Raw genomic sequence first — 16,808 nt, 5'->3', positions numbered from 1 at the left:
TCATATTCCTGGATCTCAGACAAAATTGCTGTCCTCTAAACTCATTTTGTTCGCCAGCTGGGCTTGTGCATCATGAACCAAAAGCAGGATCGTAAACAACCTCCAAAAGCCTCTCTCAATTGATTAGGCCCGAGGCTGATTTTTTTTTCTCTCTCTGGTGTCAGATGGTATTTTTAGTTCATTGGGAGATGGGTGACAAAGATAAATCAATATGGGGGGGACAAACAATACTTCAGTAAACAAATGTCAGTGCAATAGATGGGAGTCCTTATTTCTCAATTATGTTAGTAATGTCGTATTGTTTGTACAAGTATTTAATTTCATTTATTCAGTTTTGGATGAGAAACCTCAGAAAATCTGTTCTCTTCACATACACATTTGTCACTGTTTCACTTAAATAAGTATTGACCAACATAAGCCAAAAAAAGAAAAAAATAATTTACTCCGCTATGCCGAGAGCCGAAAATGTGCACTTTGAATAATGTTTTGTTGAGGTTCTTTTATATTGTATAATAGAGGCTTTGTGTGACTACTGAAAATAAATCCTCTTTGTCTGTTTTCATATAGATAATATGAAGGAACCAAAACGCCATCGATCACGCATTGCAATTACAAGAGAATAATATGATCACTCTGAATCAAACATAAACAAATCCAATGCTTACTGTCTCACTTAACTAAATGATTTCATTATTCAAATGAGCCAGAAAAGTAATCATTATTTTGCTCATGGGGCCATTAGCATAACTATTTGGGGGAATGTATGATATGAAAATTATTTACTTTCCATACGGTGACAGCAAAACATGTCAAGAATATCAATATGTATTGGATGCTAAAATGTTGACTACATAAACCATCTATTTTGGTTTTCCTGTGCACCGTTACTGATGTTCTAAAAACCCATCCAGACAGAGCTCAGCGGTTAATTGGAGCAGCTGAGGGCACTTGTTGCTATATTATGTTTCAGGAACCTCTTTACCTCTGAGCTTTCTACAAAGAGGCTGCTGAGCAGACAAAATGGCGCCACCCAAGAGTACACTGATGGTTCATGGACAGAAAAAAAAAACAAAAAAAACACCATCATGAGACTGCGCACGAGAAGACTTTTTAGATGTGCTCATTTTATCGTGGTGTTTCCCATGCTCAAAAAAGAAACCCAGCACCCCCACCCCCCCATCTCCACTGATAACGCACACTTCAGAGATCTTAAAACATGAGATGCTATTGTACTGACTTTGATGTGTGTTCACTTTAAGATAGTGCACCCAAATGTATACAGGCTCTTAAAAGATAGATTTATATCAATCAAACATCTAGAAGGAGCTTTTTTTTTTTTTTTTTTTATTCTCCGCATTAATTAAACAGCAGGGAGTGAAAGTTCAAGGCATAGACAAAGAAAAGATATAATATGGAAAGCTCACTCCTGTCACCATGGCAACACGATGGAGAAGAGATATTACTGGCCAGACCTTTATCGTGGCCTTGTTGACACGCTTTCTAATCAGAAACTCTGGACAGCCATTAACCCCACCCACAACCACGAGAAGATCACTCCAGTTCATTGCCATTGGCTATCATGGAGCAAGGCGAGGATTACTGACATTATGCTCCAGCAAAACATTCAGTTAGGGCTCTACGCTTTCTTTGATGTAATTCAACAGTAAACTTCAAAAACAGCTTGCATGTCTCAATCAACAAGGGAACATTATAAAACATCTCTTTGCTTTAAAAGAAACCCGGGCACTTAACCTTTTGACATGTGCTTGTTGTAAATCTTGTTAGAACATGCTAGTAATTGACTCTGATTGGTGGATAACACCTCTATTTCCATGGGTTACGGCACTTTATTAAGCCAGTGACAAACCTCTATTTAAAGCTTCCCAGCCTGGCGTTTACTACCTAAAGTAACCTTTGCAACGACATTAAGCACATCCAGAAACTGAAGGTGAAGAAGTGTGAGAAACCTCCCATATGTACGCTGGACCGATTAAGTGCCGTCTCGTTGGTGTAATGTTTTAATTCATTTTTCTCGCAGATGAGCCAAATCAATCGGAAAGTGACCATCTGTTAGGATATGAGTGTCATTGAAGCAGAGGTAATGACGAAAATGTCTTCCTATTTCACAGAAATGAGGAGACATTAGGATCTTTGTCAGCCACGTAGAGACTATGTCGTCTCATCATGCCAGATAACAGACATAGGTGCTACAGTCATAAAGAACGTGGAGCCGAAATGCTTCTGAAACAGATGTATTTAATCAGGACTCCAAACTTTAGTATTTTTCAACAAAGTCCAATTTTTTTCAGAATTTTCTTCCTCTGACTATAATGCATAAATGATAAAGTATGCTGCTTTTCATCATAGCTATATTGCATCCAGCAAATGGGTTTTTTTTTTAAATCAAAATGACTATTTGCAACTCTAGTTATACTTTTTTTTTCCAGAGCTAGTCCAGGAGCAAAGCAGAGGCTGATCAAAAGGTCTATTCAGTCACTCACACAGTCATCATTGTGCCCTGAGCACAAAAGAGGTCTCCAGATTATTTTGATGTCACACCAGATAATTTTTCTGTCGAGAGCCAATGAAAAGTGTGACGGGGACGCTCCCGATGCTTGTCGTCTACCGTTAACGCAGCCCTTTGATTTTCCTCGCTGTTCTGATGAGAGCTAAACAGCTGCTTGTAAATGAGCTAGCATCTCTGCCCGGCCGGCCATTATTCTGCACTCCTGAGCCGACAAGGTCGCTTGCTGGGGGGATTTTGGGTGAAAGGAAAGTGTGGCCTATAGCATTAGCTTGGAGCCACAGGAGACACAGCTTGAGTCCCCCAGGTTCTGCCACCCCGCAGCCCCCCCCTTTTTCCTTCAAGTCTGTGAAGGAAAAGAAACCTTTAAGTCAAAACTCTTCCCACAGTGCTGATTCTATAATCCAGAGATATCCTTTACAACAGCATGTATTCTTAAGAAGTCAGGTCCACGCAGGGGAGGGGAAAAAAGAAAATATTGCATATATCCTGCAAACAGCAGGATATGGTAGACTGCAGATTCTGTGTGGCCATTGTGAAGAAGAATTACACTACTTGCTTGACAGATATTAATATTCTTTGGAATTCCGTTGCATTAACTTGAACTTATTTTGGGGTATGGCTAACAGCAAAAAGCAGTTACACGTGTAGCAGTTTCATCTGTAATTCAGCCCAAAACATCTGTATATAATTAAAGTTTTTGACATTTGATGCTAAGGACACACACACACACACACACACACACACACACACACACACACACACACACACACACACACACACATATATAATGTCTGCCAAATTATTTATATATATATATATATATATATATATATATATATATATATATATATATATATATATATATATATATATATATATATATATATATATAGAATACCATTAGTGTTTTAGTTTGAAACCTACTTGCACAGAGAGGGAGACAGGATCAGAGAAAGATATTGGGAGAAGAACAAGAGGCAAAGAGCAGCAGGAGAATGAGCATTCCAACCTCATTTGTATTCTCCACCATCCAGTTCACTCCAGTTCATTTACATCTCCGCTACTTCCATAGCAACAGCAGGGGGGCTATCAGGAGCATCTTTGATATAGGTACATGACTCTGAAAAAGATCTTGTCATTTTTCTCTGAATAGGTGCCATGAAAGAAAAAAAAAAGTCATTTTCCATCCTTTTGGTTTAGGTGGGCCTCTTTAAACAGAATTTTAACCTGTCAGAGACTTTTTCTCCCCATTTAGTTTATTCCTCATCTCCAACCAGCACTTGTAGACATAAGCCTGCATTGGAAATGGCATCATTGCACAGGACAGAAATATAATCCTGTGGCAACCAAACAGCTGAGAAAGGTCTTTGTATTTATGGTTCTTTTCTTTTTTTTTTCTAATCCATAAGAATTTGATCAAGTCTCACAGCCAGACAGAATAAAAATGCACAACACCGGCAGGAAAACACGACCTCATCAAGTTCCATGTACACTTGTATGTAAATCAACCTTTAGGCCTAATTAAGCTCTATGGGGCTCATCAAGGTCATAAATCCCATTTTTTCATAAAGCATTATTGACTTCACATTATCTGCACATGTCGGCTGACTGCACTTGCACAAGCACACAGTGTCATCTCGGTGTCTAATATCGGATAGCCCTGAGGCCAGGCAGTGTGTGTGTGTGTGTGTGTGTGTGTGTGTGTGTGTGTGTGTGTGTGTGTGTGTTTGTGTTTGTGGGAGAGAGAAATGGGGAGTGCTTTTTAGGTCACACAAAAAAGCAAGGACATCTTCCGGTAATGAAATGGCTGCGATGACCATCAAACAGTAAATTTTGTTTCATGGTCCCTAACAAATGGTCACTGCCAGACTTGAATTTTAAATTGCTATACATTTTCAGATTATAAAAGAGAGGTCAAGGCTTTTTACCCATTCTGCTATCACGGTGTGATAAATTTACGACAAGAGGTAAAAATTCTTCAAGCCAAACAAAATTTTGAATGACAAAAATTAGAATTTTTTCTGAAAAAAAAAAAAAATTAAACTGCAATTTTACCTGAAATTTTAAATGATTTAATTTTAAAGTAAACTGATGGCTTGCTTTGTCTTATTAGCTGTGGCCTGATCCCATGAGTCAGTCCTAAAGAGCTTGATATGGGGCAGTCCCTGTTAGTTCTGCTGGATTGTGGTAAAAATCACATGGTTATATTGGTTAATGCTATGATTATGATTACTTAACATGATGGCTCACTGACGTCTGTGGTTTTTGCTAAACCTTTGCTAACTCTCTGAAACCAAAATGTGTCCAAATAGCTAAATAAGCCAGCAACAAAGTGCATCAGTGCAAAGGAAAACCGTAAGCTGAATTATCTTTTTTCCATAAAAGTCAGAACCTGAAATTATAAGTGAAAATGAAACCCGATTAACAGCCCCAATTCCTCCAAAGAGTAAAGCATCTTAGTGACAACAGGGTCTTTGGACCTCAGTACATACACTGACAATATGTTATTAAATGATCCAGAATGTAAATGTGATAAGGACATAAATCACATTGTTTTTTGGGTTTTTTTTTTTTGCTAAACCCCAATCAGACTAGATTTAGTTTATGTTTGTCAGGCCCATACCATTTTCACAGTTTCCATTACAAATAATGTAAAAATTGGAGTGAGATGCGCTGGGTAGCCCAGACTTCCTTCTCTGCTCCAATGAAGCATTTGATGCTCCTCAATTCAGTAAAGAAGCATTTCCCAATGGGTCACCAGTGGCAGTACACACAAATGAGAAGGATCCATCTGCTACATGTTTGCCTTCCCAAAGTGCACTTCTTCAAGCAGGCCACAGCGGTGGTTCCTTTCCTCGAGACTCGGCCCTCATGTGTATGCATTTGTGCCACATTATTCAGCTAGTGCTTCAACTGACCCCCACCTGGCATTTAAATTCCCTGACCAACACGGTAGTCATGCCCCGATGACACGACTACTGCTCCAACTGAATTCTTTATGCAGCTCTTACTCAGACAAGACTGCAGACTTGCTGCCTTCTAGGTTCAGCAGATTGTTATGTGACAAAATGCTGTTTTTTTTTTTTACTCTGACACAATGGCCTCATCCAAGGTTATGCACAACTCCAAAGTACAAAACAAGAGTAAGAGTTGTTTGGTTTGATTTGATATTTTTGATGAAGGATTTTTTTTTTTTTTTTTTGAATCATGGGATAGTTATCTTAAGATTTCCTTTGGTACAAATATTCCTTCTCATAATTCTTGAATAGAAAGTTGAAATTGAATTTAACTCCATTTATCATGAATTTATTTGGTGCTATTCATTATATTCCAGAGGCTAAATATTACCTCGATGACCTTCTATCTTATATGTGATTTTCCCTCAAATGAATCATCACACCTTTCAAATGAAGGTTTACACCGACTTTTTTTTTTTTAATTAGAAAATTTTACTTTTGGAATAACCTCATCTGAATCACGTCTACAGACTCAGCCTGATGCCCAAAATTCTCACTCCTCCATCTGTTTCCAGCCCTCACACATGTCACAGCAGGAGCACTTTGAAGTTGTCATTTAAGAATTTATTAGATGTCGCTCATGTTATCAACCTTATTTATTGCTTGCTGGCTATTTAAAATAATGGTGTGGGGGTTTGATGATGATGTGTGTGTGTGTGTGTGTGTGTGTGTGTGTGGGGGGGGGGGGGGGGGGGGGGGGGGGGGGGGGGGGTTAGAAATTATGGTACAAGACCAATTAAGAAGCATAGGTAAGTAAAATAAAAACACTAAGGGGGTGCGGGTTGATCTGATATCACTCATTTCATTCATTTGATACTGATTTATAGCATGTCCTTAAGAGAAATAGTCGTTGATTACAATTTTCCATTTACCCAAGAGTGGGCCTTAAAAGCAGAGGCCAAAGCCCCTGACATAAAAACACACTCAGGGGTCATTCTGACTCACGAAGTCAAAAGCTAAGTCACATGGGGTCAAGTCACAGTGATTTGCAAGAGCATAAACACCCTGAGCTGGCACGCATGAAGTTTGACAGCAAGTAAACCAACATGTCGTGGCATCCTCATTCTGAGTGGGGGCATTCGTAAATGGGCAATTAACTTAACAGCTTCATTATTTACTGCAACCTGTTTTTGCAGTATTTGCTCACATGGGTTTTAGATGAGACACTTTTCTAAGGAAAGAAGAAAAAAAAACAAAAAAAAAAAACACTGAACAAAAGAATAAATATTGAACATGGAGAAATACTATAAGTTAACAAGCTTCATAAACATGGAATTTAGACTTACTTCAAAAGGTCGTGGGTCTAAATTCTGTATATTTATGGGTGTAGTTTCACCACCTCTCAAATACAGGAGCCTCTTTAGGATTTATAGCTGCTCTAAATCAGGAATGAAGAACAGGACTCCACTAAGGGCAAGCAGGGATATATTACATGTGACTCTTGAGAGTGAACTGTAAAAATCTGTGAAATCATAAGGCTCTAGATATATTATGCTCTCTTAACAGAATCTGTCATTACATGTCCTGCAATCAGTTTTCTTTGCATGACATTCAAACCATACCTACACTTTTCTGTGAGCGCGTCATTCAACAGTGGCCCTCACAATGAAAACGTGATTACACGCTCTTAAAGCACCTGCAGATTGTTGTTGTTTACATGATATATTTCAGTCGTTGAAATGAGTCGACGGCTTCATAAATAGCAGTTCGGGACTACTTCACTGCATTCATGCCTTGGCTGCGCTTGTTGTTGAAATCAGAAGGTGCAGCAGAACTGAACTACTCGCACTGATAAATACATGCAATTCACCTTATGAAGGAAAACCGCGTAGAGTGCACAGTAAAAGTCCATTCATAAGAGTTTCATCAGTCTCTAATTTACAGAAAAAGCTAAAGTCTATCTGACTACCCATGTGACCTGAACTCTGCAGTCTAATCATCTTGAAATTTCACATCATTACAGCAAAAAAAAAAAAAAAAACTACATTTGCCTTTTTACTGGCTGAGCTAGTTCATTTGTCTGGGACAAGGTGTTCATGCTGTTTCTTGTTTGAAATACTATCGACACTGGATAATCAAAAACATTCTACTCATCCTCCCCTTCCAGACAACACTTCATCAGTAGTCCTTGCATGAGGTCTGTCTGTAGTCCTTGATGTCCACTACACACACTTGCTCTAGCACATGGGCCTGTGCTATTTCTGCTGCCATGCGGGCAGCTTTAGGACTTTTCTCAACACTTCTTTTTTTTTTTTTTTTGGCTAGATATACCAGAATCTTTAACATCAAATATTGCAGCAAGCCCAAGTTTGAGGCACAGCAAGCAGCAAATATAGAACACAAGGGCAAACAAAAAGACAACTTTTAAAAATAGAGGCATATCTGCAACAAATTGAAACCTGCTTATATGAAGATGCTCACATACTTCGAGTCACATCTGCCACGGTCACATTAGAGACTACCAACAAAAGCACAAAACAATAAATTTTCCATGAACAACAGTCTTTGGTTATAGACCACTGCACTGGAGAGTGATAAGACAGATTTGTTTTCCCATATTTGGGATTTAGAGAAAAGACTTGATAAGGTTATCAGAACATGTTGTGTAGATTGTTTGGGATATACCCACATGAGTTTACCTGGGCGAGAACAAAGTGAGTCAAAGCATGACGGTAAAACAGAAGACAGACAGGGACATGTGGATAAATGACTAATCTTAAGGGTGCCTGAGATCCCACCAAGCAGAGGGCTTGTGGGACGCGTATGAACGCCTGATCCACAAAGATCAGCATCGAGAATGATGGGACAAGGTAGGTTTCACACTAAGTCTGAGACTCTGTCATGCTGAACCACTCTCACAGACAAGCCTGAAACCCAATTAAGGACCATGCTAGAGATTGAGCAACATGTCAAGAAAACACAGGCTTGTTGTTTTGTACCAGATAATCGTAAGACCCATGACTTAATTAAACCAGTAACCATATTTGCAACAGAAAAGCCTCTGCTTCAGTTTATAAAAAAAAAAATATATATATATATATATATATATATATATATATACTTGTGGAAATGTGTGAGACATTATGGGGTATACAGCTTTGTGAAAGACTGCTTAGTGTCCCTGCCATTACTGAAACAGTGAAACAGAGAAGAACCGCTGTGGTTGAAGAGAGGCATCGCATCTAACGTCTGAGCTGCCACGTCTGTGTCGTGGCCCGAGATCTCAGCATGACTTATGGATGGTGACAGCAAACAACAAACTAATGACGCTTTCCAAGGTTATCTCTGCATAAATAACCATTAAGAAGAATGCTGATGCAGCAGTCCAAATCCACAGACACATAGCACAGACCACTAGAAAGCTGTTAAAAACCTTTGGCAAGGGCAGCAAGTTAATAATTATAGATTTTGGGTTAGTGGAACATCTTTTGACTGCCTCAGTAGCCAGGTGAAGGGAATGTCAGTGTTTGGGTGGGAGAAAGGAGAGTGCCAAGATGTCAGTATTTCACCATGCTTGTGCATGACAAATACCAACCTGGAGCCAGCTGTGACAAAGCCCTAATCCAGAAAATCCCTCCTTCCTTTGCTGAAAATCCTAATGAGGATTTGAAGTACTCGGCAGGGAGGAGACCCGGGGGCTGTGGTTACACCTTGCCACTGCTTGCTCTCCCAGTCATTGTCTCCTTATCTCCTTATTGGCCAAGCCTGGCTGGCGATGAAAGAGACATGACAGCATGGTGGGCCTTCGTACACAGGCCCCCACGCCTGCCTGGCTCCACAGGGAGCCAGATTCCACAAACAACCAGTCTGCCACAAACAACCACGATGACATCACACAGAAGGTAGTAAAACAAAACCAACAGAAGTTGGTTAAGACACACAAGACAAAAGAAAAAAGCCCTTTAGCCTTTTGTTTTCAACAATAAGCGAATTGGAAAGTATATATAAAAAAAAACAACATTTCAGAAAATAATTATGTAAAAATGGATTTGTTTCCTGTTAACAAATTAGGTATGGGCCAATGTTTTCAAAGGCTGGCTCATAGCTAAATGCCAAATTAAGTGATCAGAGGACTGGAGCATGGTGACGCAGCAGGGTGCTATTCTCTTTCCATGGACACGACTCTCACAAATGACTATAAAAAAAACTGGTTTATTTATTTAACAGAGTATATTCTGTTATTTTTAAGACAGCGTACACAACTTAGAAAGAGGCATCCACTGGACAGAATGAAAAGCAAATTATTAGTCAGAGCTAAAGTGGCTGTGCCTCTAAAGACTAGGCTTATGATAACAGGATTTATAGTTTACCTGATTGGATTTACTTGTTAGATAGTTATCTGCTTTTCATGACCACTATCTTCCTGCCCTAATACTTGTGACTAAGACACTGGCGCAGGAAAAAGGAAACGAGTTGGAAAAATAAATATGTGTTCCTGGTTATAAGAAAAGGGTGAACGGGTCAAACAGGTGGTGGCACAGCACGGGGAGGAGGTAGGCCCTGCCCTCGCAGGTTCTGGTTCACATTATGCCCAAGGCTTTTATTTCTAGTAATTATATTTTCAAAACACCTTGATTCTTTCTCTCTACTGACTTTGGTGTGACAGCTTTTAAAACCCTTCTCTTATCATTGACCATGGTGCAGTAACAGGCTATTTCTTGCAAATTCTCAAGCTTGCTTGCCACTTTTCCAAAAAAAAAAAAAAAAAAAAAAGAACAGCTGTTATACTGCAAAGAAATAGCAATACACATGAGAAAATAACTGAAGTTGATTTTTTTTGTTGCATAAAGTCCACATGACCTACTTAAGATTATTAGCAAATATAAGAAAAACAGATTTATAGAACATGAGCATGTACATGTCAACATTTTGTAAACTGCGAAACTGTCACATGGAAAAGAAAATCAATCAAACCTCCTAAAAAGTATCCAATACGGTAAATTTGCTTGTTAATTGTTGATAGTTTCAAGAATTTGTTGATAATTCAGATCATTTCAAAACAATAACGGTGTAGAAAGAAGAGTGTAGGGGAAGTCGTGTTGCGACTCTTCCCCCCCACCCTCCTATCACACTTATAAAACAGAATCCCCTGCTCTTCAGTTCGGCCCCACGTAATTTTAACAATCACTGGGAAGCCTTTGAAGCGAGTGTGTGGCAGAGCTAGGTGTGAATTGTTATTCTGTCGCTGATACATACAAATCTTTTCAACCCCACCAGACTTGACTAAATTATTCTGAAAGATATGTGAGCCAGTTTAATCATGTATTGCAAGGGTAAACCATGACAGTTTTTTTTTATTTTGAGAAAAAAAAAATATTATTACTTCGTAAATTACACCTTCACCTCATTTTAGGTGGGTTGCCATGGTGACTTCCACAGGGAAAACCAATGGGAAAAAAGGAAATAAACTCAATGCTTTAAAGAAGACCACTGTGAATGCCAGCGGGCAAGCTTGTGCTGATGCAAACTAACGTGACAGACAGTTAGATAGATAGATAGATAGAACTCTATTAATCATTGTGTTTAGATTGCCCTTGCTCTCTATCACCAGGTAAATTAAAGAATGTAAACATAATTAATTAGGGGAAGGCAAAACATTCATACAGCATTGTGAATATTAATGTGCTAAGCCTGACACTCACCTATAAGCTGAAATCTGCTCTGTTGGCATCTATGGTAGAATTCCAGTAAACTCTTTCTATTATAATAGGACATTCAAACAATTCAGTATCTCACCTCTATGAATTTAAGGAGTATTCGAAAGGTCAAAATGAATTTGCCAGAGGCCAAGATATTTTCGTCAAGTTTTGTCCTTCCTAATTTTTCCACATTGGGAATCTCTCTTCAGTGGCACAAGGGACATTTTATAACTGTCTTAATGGCCTGAGTACTCTTATGCTAAAGAAATTTCACTTGATGTCTTTTTAATAAAAGTAAAGCTAAATTATAGACTGAAACTGGAAAAAAAACGGGTCTATATTATAGCCAACATCCCAGATAATATTTAGTCTCATATCATCATAAGTGATCATAATATCTATGTCATAACGAGGCCCATGTGGGCATTTGTACAGTGCTGTCTGAAATGTATGCAGCATATCGGTTGTAGAAATTAATGCATTTTGAGAGGTTAGGATGCGGGGAAAAAAAGGGGGAACTGGAGATGAGAGTCTAGGAAACACTGTGAGTCAGATGAATAAATACAGATATCCATGGACAAGAGTCCAAACGTGACGGAATGAGATAGATGAAGGTCAGTATCAGTATGACTCTTCCTTTAGATACAAAAAAAAAAAAACCCACCCTGGAAAACTAACTTTAAACTATTTACAGCATTGCACTAACCCATTTAATTCAATTATAAAAATGCATTAAAAAGATATTAGGGGTAGACGCAGTTTAATGAAGCATGTTTACTTGAGGATATTGTTTGTAATGAACTGTTTCTCAGCTGAGATGGGAAAAGGAAGAAGGTGGGTGGGGGTGTGGGCAGGATGCTAACCAAAAAGAGAAAAAGGTGAATGACAAATGTCATAAAATAAATGGGGTTATTTCTTTTTTGTGTAATCCATCCTGCCCCCTGATTCTGAGTGGACATTTCACCGTGTTTGTCTCTCTGTTTGCCGCAGACAAATGCCGGAGTGGACTCACGCAGCACATGAAGTTCATTCCTTTGCACTGCTGTAGTGGCTGCATCTTAAAAACCATTAGTGTATCGACAAGATCCCTCACTGACTTTATTGCAAACGCTGCTGACTGAATTTTGTGGAGCACCCGATGAACACCAGAGGCAATACAACATGGAATGGAAAACCTCTGAGGTTTTCCTTAAATAGATTTACATGTATATACATGGGTCCCGTAATTGCTCTTTGCCTGAGGTTTCGAATTTGGTTCTAGTAAAGTGCCAACATTTATAGAAAACATATACATATGTATGCCTATGCTTGTCAAGACACTGACATAATTTGTGTGACTGTTTCATATACAGTTTCACATTTCTTACATAAAAGATCAAATTGAACCCAGGTGATACAAGAGAAGACCATATGGTCTAACATATTGTGCCAGTGTGACTTGCTACAGTGTGAATTAAGCATCTTGAGAAATCATTACCTTGCAAACTTGAATGAGTAATCCTACATTATTAAGTTTTTTTAAAGATGTAATAAAGCAGGTATAGTGAACAGTTGGCAAAATCTTAAACAGTTGGCATCAGCGAACCAAATCTGTAAAGACTCATCTTATACTCCACTAAAAAGATGCCAACGTTGATTTATTTTAAATCCAATAATCAAACATCTAAAGTAAAGCACCTCCAGTCTTGTGATTAAACACTAATAAGTAGAGGATACAGTTTATGAGATAAGGCTTGGATGCATAAATCTTGTAATTACGCTACAGCTGAGAGTGGTTTAATCAAAACTTAATGCAGTATGATTAAAACACATTCGAGCTTTATATTTTTTGAGGTGTGAAATCTGTGTGTGCCTGCCATGAGACAGAACATTTTAGTGAGGAATTTAAAAATGGATCCAGCTCTGATGCCACTGGGAACAACTGACGCTTTCAAGCAGAAAATCTCAGACAAATCACAATTTACCAACTAATGAAACCACTCAAGATTATCCCCCATCCGCCTGTGCCCACTGTCCTCCAAGCTGCATTACTTACACAAGCAGTGACTGCACTCAGAGAGCAGATTTGGCTTGAGTCAGAATTTAACTGCTTATGCTATATTCCAGTAGAAGACACTAGTATTTAAAAAAAAAAAACATTTGGCATTGGCTTTTATTAGTGAGCTTGAAAAAGAAAAAAAAAAAAAACACTGATTCCATAGATGCTATAAAAATCGTAGCATGATAACAAATCAGTATGTTTTTGACACAAGTGAAAAGAGCTACTTACCCTCTGTGGAGTGTACTTGGGCTAGAGTGATGAGAAACCAGCAGAAAGTGTGTAGTTTCCACAGGGAGCAAGACATGGTGCCAGGTGTTGATGTTGTGTGGCAGATTTGTGTTGTGACTAACAGGTTCTGATTAGAAAAGTCCAAGCCAAGTGGTCTCAGAGATGCTCATCATTGATCCTCTCACCTGCAGAAAAGACAAAAAAAAAAACAAAAAAGACATTCCCTTCAGCAATGATAATAATTCTACGTGTGAACTCTGTCCCTGTGCGATTTCACAGTGGAATTCATCCTGTAACACTCATGTCACAAGGCACTTGATGCTGCATATACGTCCCACTGCAGAAATGTGACAACTGTGAAATGCCACGAACCCCATGCAAGCCACTAAAATAAGCCCAGAAGTTCAATAATCCCGCGAAGGGAAATCCCTTGATGGCAGCTCAATGCTAACCATTTCACTGGCAGGGGGGGGTGGAGGGCTGAGCTGAGTGGGATCAGCACCATCATCAAATAGATGGGGCCCGCCCTGTCCACCTTCTCAAGACCCATAGCCAAGTGATGCTAAAAATTATCAAAGCTGTGTCAAATTAGATTTTTTCTGTTCCAGTTTCAAAGAATACATTTACAGCTTTTGAACATTGTTTAAACCCTTTAAATTACTCTCTTTTTTTTTTTTTTTGCCACTGTCCCACGGCACAAAGTAACATCACAGTAAGCTTTTTGATGTGCTAAAACGTGGTACCTTTATCTTTCAGATTCTCTCTCTTCTGTGCAACAAAAGCACCTAGCTGACCGAGCAAAAAGTTGGTTGGCTCTTCCTAAGAGCTGCCATGATATAAAAATGTTGAAGTTAGTGACAGTAACATTTAATGCTAGAAATATTAATGATAATGGCCTTTATTAATAATAATCAGCCAAAATCCTCTCAATACAGCTTCGATCAATTGCTGTTATCTGAGTAATTAATGGAATGCCTCAATTTCAGAGGTAGTTTTCTTAAATATGGAAGCTGTATTAACATTGGGTTATCATTTTAGAAAGGTTGCACATCCGATAAAACATTCAGCATCGCATATTTTACAAAATGCGGAAAATATGTGATGCAAAAATCTGAGTAACGTAGCTACTTTTAGCCAGGTATGCACTACTGGAATTCCACTTCGACTCAAGCAGAGCTCCACTTCTGTTTGAGTGATATTTTATGACTCTTTCCACCCCCTACACAAACAAACAAACACTACCAAGCAAATGGTCACTTCCCTCTGTTGTGACTGACCACAAACCACCTTATCTCTCCAGCCCCCTTCCCTTACATCTCTCCAAACCAAAATTCCTCTCTCCGCAGCCCATCCATACCTGCCTCTGTTGTGCGAGTCTGAATGTTTGTTTTTGCTCTCTTTCGCTACAAAAGCAAATGGCCTCCTCCCTGCCACAGATACAGCGCTGAGGCTGTGTAGGGTGAAACCTAATGCCTACCTGCGCGCCCAGGCATGTGTTTCACACAACTAACGGCTCCCTTTGTCTGTGTGTTTACACTGCTGGGCTAAGCTCAATCCTCTCACTCCCATGGACCATTAGCACATTCACCATGGGATATGGCATCACTCTGGCAACAAGGCTCATAGGACCCCATTAGAAACTGTTTTTTTTTTTTTTCTTTTTTAGCACATTCAAAAACACTGTTCCATTTTTCTTTTCTGAGTCCTCAGCCTGCAATTGTTAGTTAAGATTCAAGGGACTGAATGTTATCCATTATACTTGCAGCTAACAAGAAAAGACCGTGAGGAATTTTGTTTGTCATGTACAGTCAGGACTGCAAAAAAAAAAAAAAATCGGCTTCAGATGTCTCCTCTACACTGGAGAATATCCACGGCCTGAAGGGTCTTTGATCTATTTTGTCTGAGTTCTCAGACGGTGTAATAATTTATCACCGAGAAAACATGCAGAGCGCACACATTAGCCAACAAAGTTATAATTAAACCTGCCATAATCAGCTCATCTACTATGACATTGTGCCTCACCTGAGACCTCTAATTTTAGAGCCATTTAAAAGAGGTTAACAGGAGCAGAACACACACAGCCACCGGGTATTTAGTTTCAATGGAATAATATGCAGTCATGAGGCTTAACAAATGAAAGTTGATCAAACATGCTGGATTCCAATAAAACTCTGACCTCTTTTTTTTTTCTTTTAGTTTTTTTAATCAGTCCACGTGGCACTGATTCAGTTTATCAGGCAAGTGGCTACATATAATCAGCCAATAAGCTCAAGGTCTAAACGTACAGTGTAATCAGATCTTAAGCTGATTGTCTAACAATAAAGCTGGTGGATAGTGGCCATACAAGCTTAAGGATCTTCATCTTAGTCTTATCTGTTACTGTTTTGTCTACTTAGGAGGAAAAACAAAACTCGTACATACTTTTACATGCCTTGTGTGGCAAATGATGTCATCATAGTGTCATGCACAAACTAATACACTACGAAGACTCAGATAAAATTAACAATTTGATAAAATTAGGTTCCCTAACAGGACACACATAATTTACTCATGTGTTTGAGTGTTTAATAGCTAAATCTATTTCAAGAAGAACATGTGCACATTGAGAAGGCGACGTTCAGGCAGGCTCTTACCCTGGAGGAAAATCGAAAAATCTGTTTTATTACACGAGCTCTTCCGCTCTTGTCACCAAATGTCACTGCTATCAAATGCAGTCCCACTTTGCACCAGGTTCCCTCTGTGACCTCTGTGTGCACACAGACGCGGAAAACAGAAACTACTGGATAGAGAGTACGTGGCAAGTGCAATTTCAAAGATTTGCACTAGTCCTACTCAGCTTACACCCGTGATAAGACACCGTGACCTACTTAACATGTTTATTCCAATAACAGGTCTACTGCCTTACCACGGTGCTACCTGAGTCACACTATATTGCCAAAAGTATTCACTCATCCATCCAAATCATTGAATTCAGGTGTTCCAATCACTTCCATGGTCACAGGTGTATAAAGCCAAGCACCTAGGCATGCAGACTGCGGCCCCATTTACACGAAGCCGTTTTCACTGGAAACGGTGTCGTTTTGATACATTTTTGATACGTTTACACGATAGCGTTTCAGAAACGATCCGCGTTTAAACGATGACATGTGAAACGATGAAAACGATGTAGTTCCCATGCCAGGCCACAAGTTGGCGTTGTTTTCTCTTTGCAAAGTTTGTTTATGCAAGACGCGCATGCGTGGAGTGACACAGTAGGTAGTGCGGCAAATTGTTCTTTACTTACAAAACGGCCAATGTGAGAGGTTTTGTGTGGACTGACGATGAGGTTGGATCGCTGGTGCACACAACGCTGAATT

The 16,808-nt window shown here is 39.2% G+C and overlaps 1 protein-coding gene across 5 annotated transcripts in view; it reads right to left on the bottom strand.

Annotated features, from left to right (window-relative positions):
• The window catches only part of adgrl2a (adhesion G protein-coupled receptor L2a), a 95,404-nt gene that overhangs the window by 59,300 nt on the left and 19,296 nt on the right, over positions 1-16,808 (bottom strand). For all 5 annotated transcript variants that reach the window (XM_030726719.1, XM_030726720.1, XM_030726722.1 and 2 more), the window contains exon 2: positions 13,453-13,637. In XM_030726719.1, coding sequence (XP_030582579.1) covers positions 13,453-13,528 — 76 coding nt within the window. In that variant the 5' untranslated portion in view covers positions 13,529-13,637. The remainder of the gene's footprint in view (positions 1-13,452; positions 13,638-16,808) is intronic.

This window comes from Archocentrus centrarchus, chromosome 4 (genome assembly GCF_007364275.1).
Source record: "Archocentrus centrarchus isolate MPI-CPG fArcCen1 chromosome 4, fArcCen1, whole genome shotgun sequence".
NCBI classification, from domain to species: Eukaryota; Metazoa; Chordata; class Actinopteri; order Cichliformes; family Cichlidae; genus Archocentrus; species Archocentrus centrarchus.
This window is presented reverse-complemented; position numbering and strand designations above follow the sequence as displayed.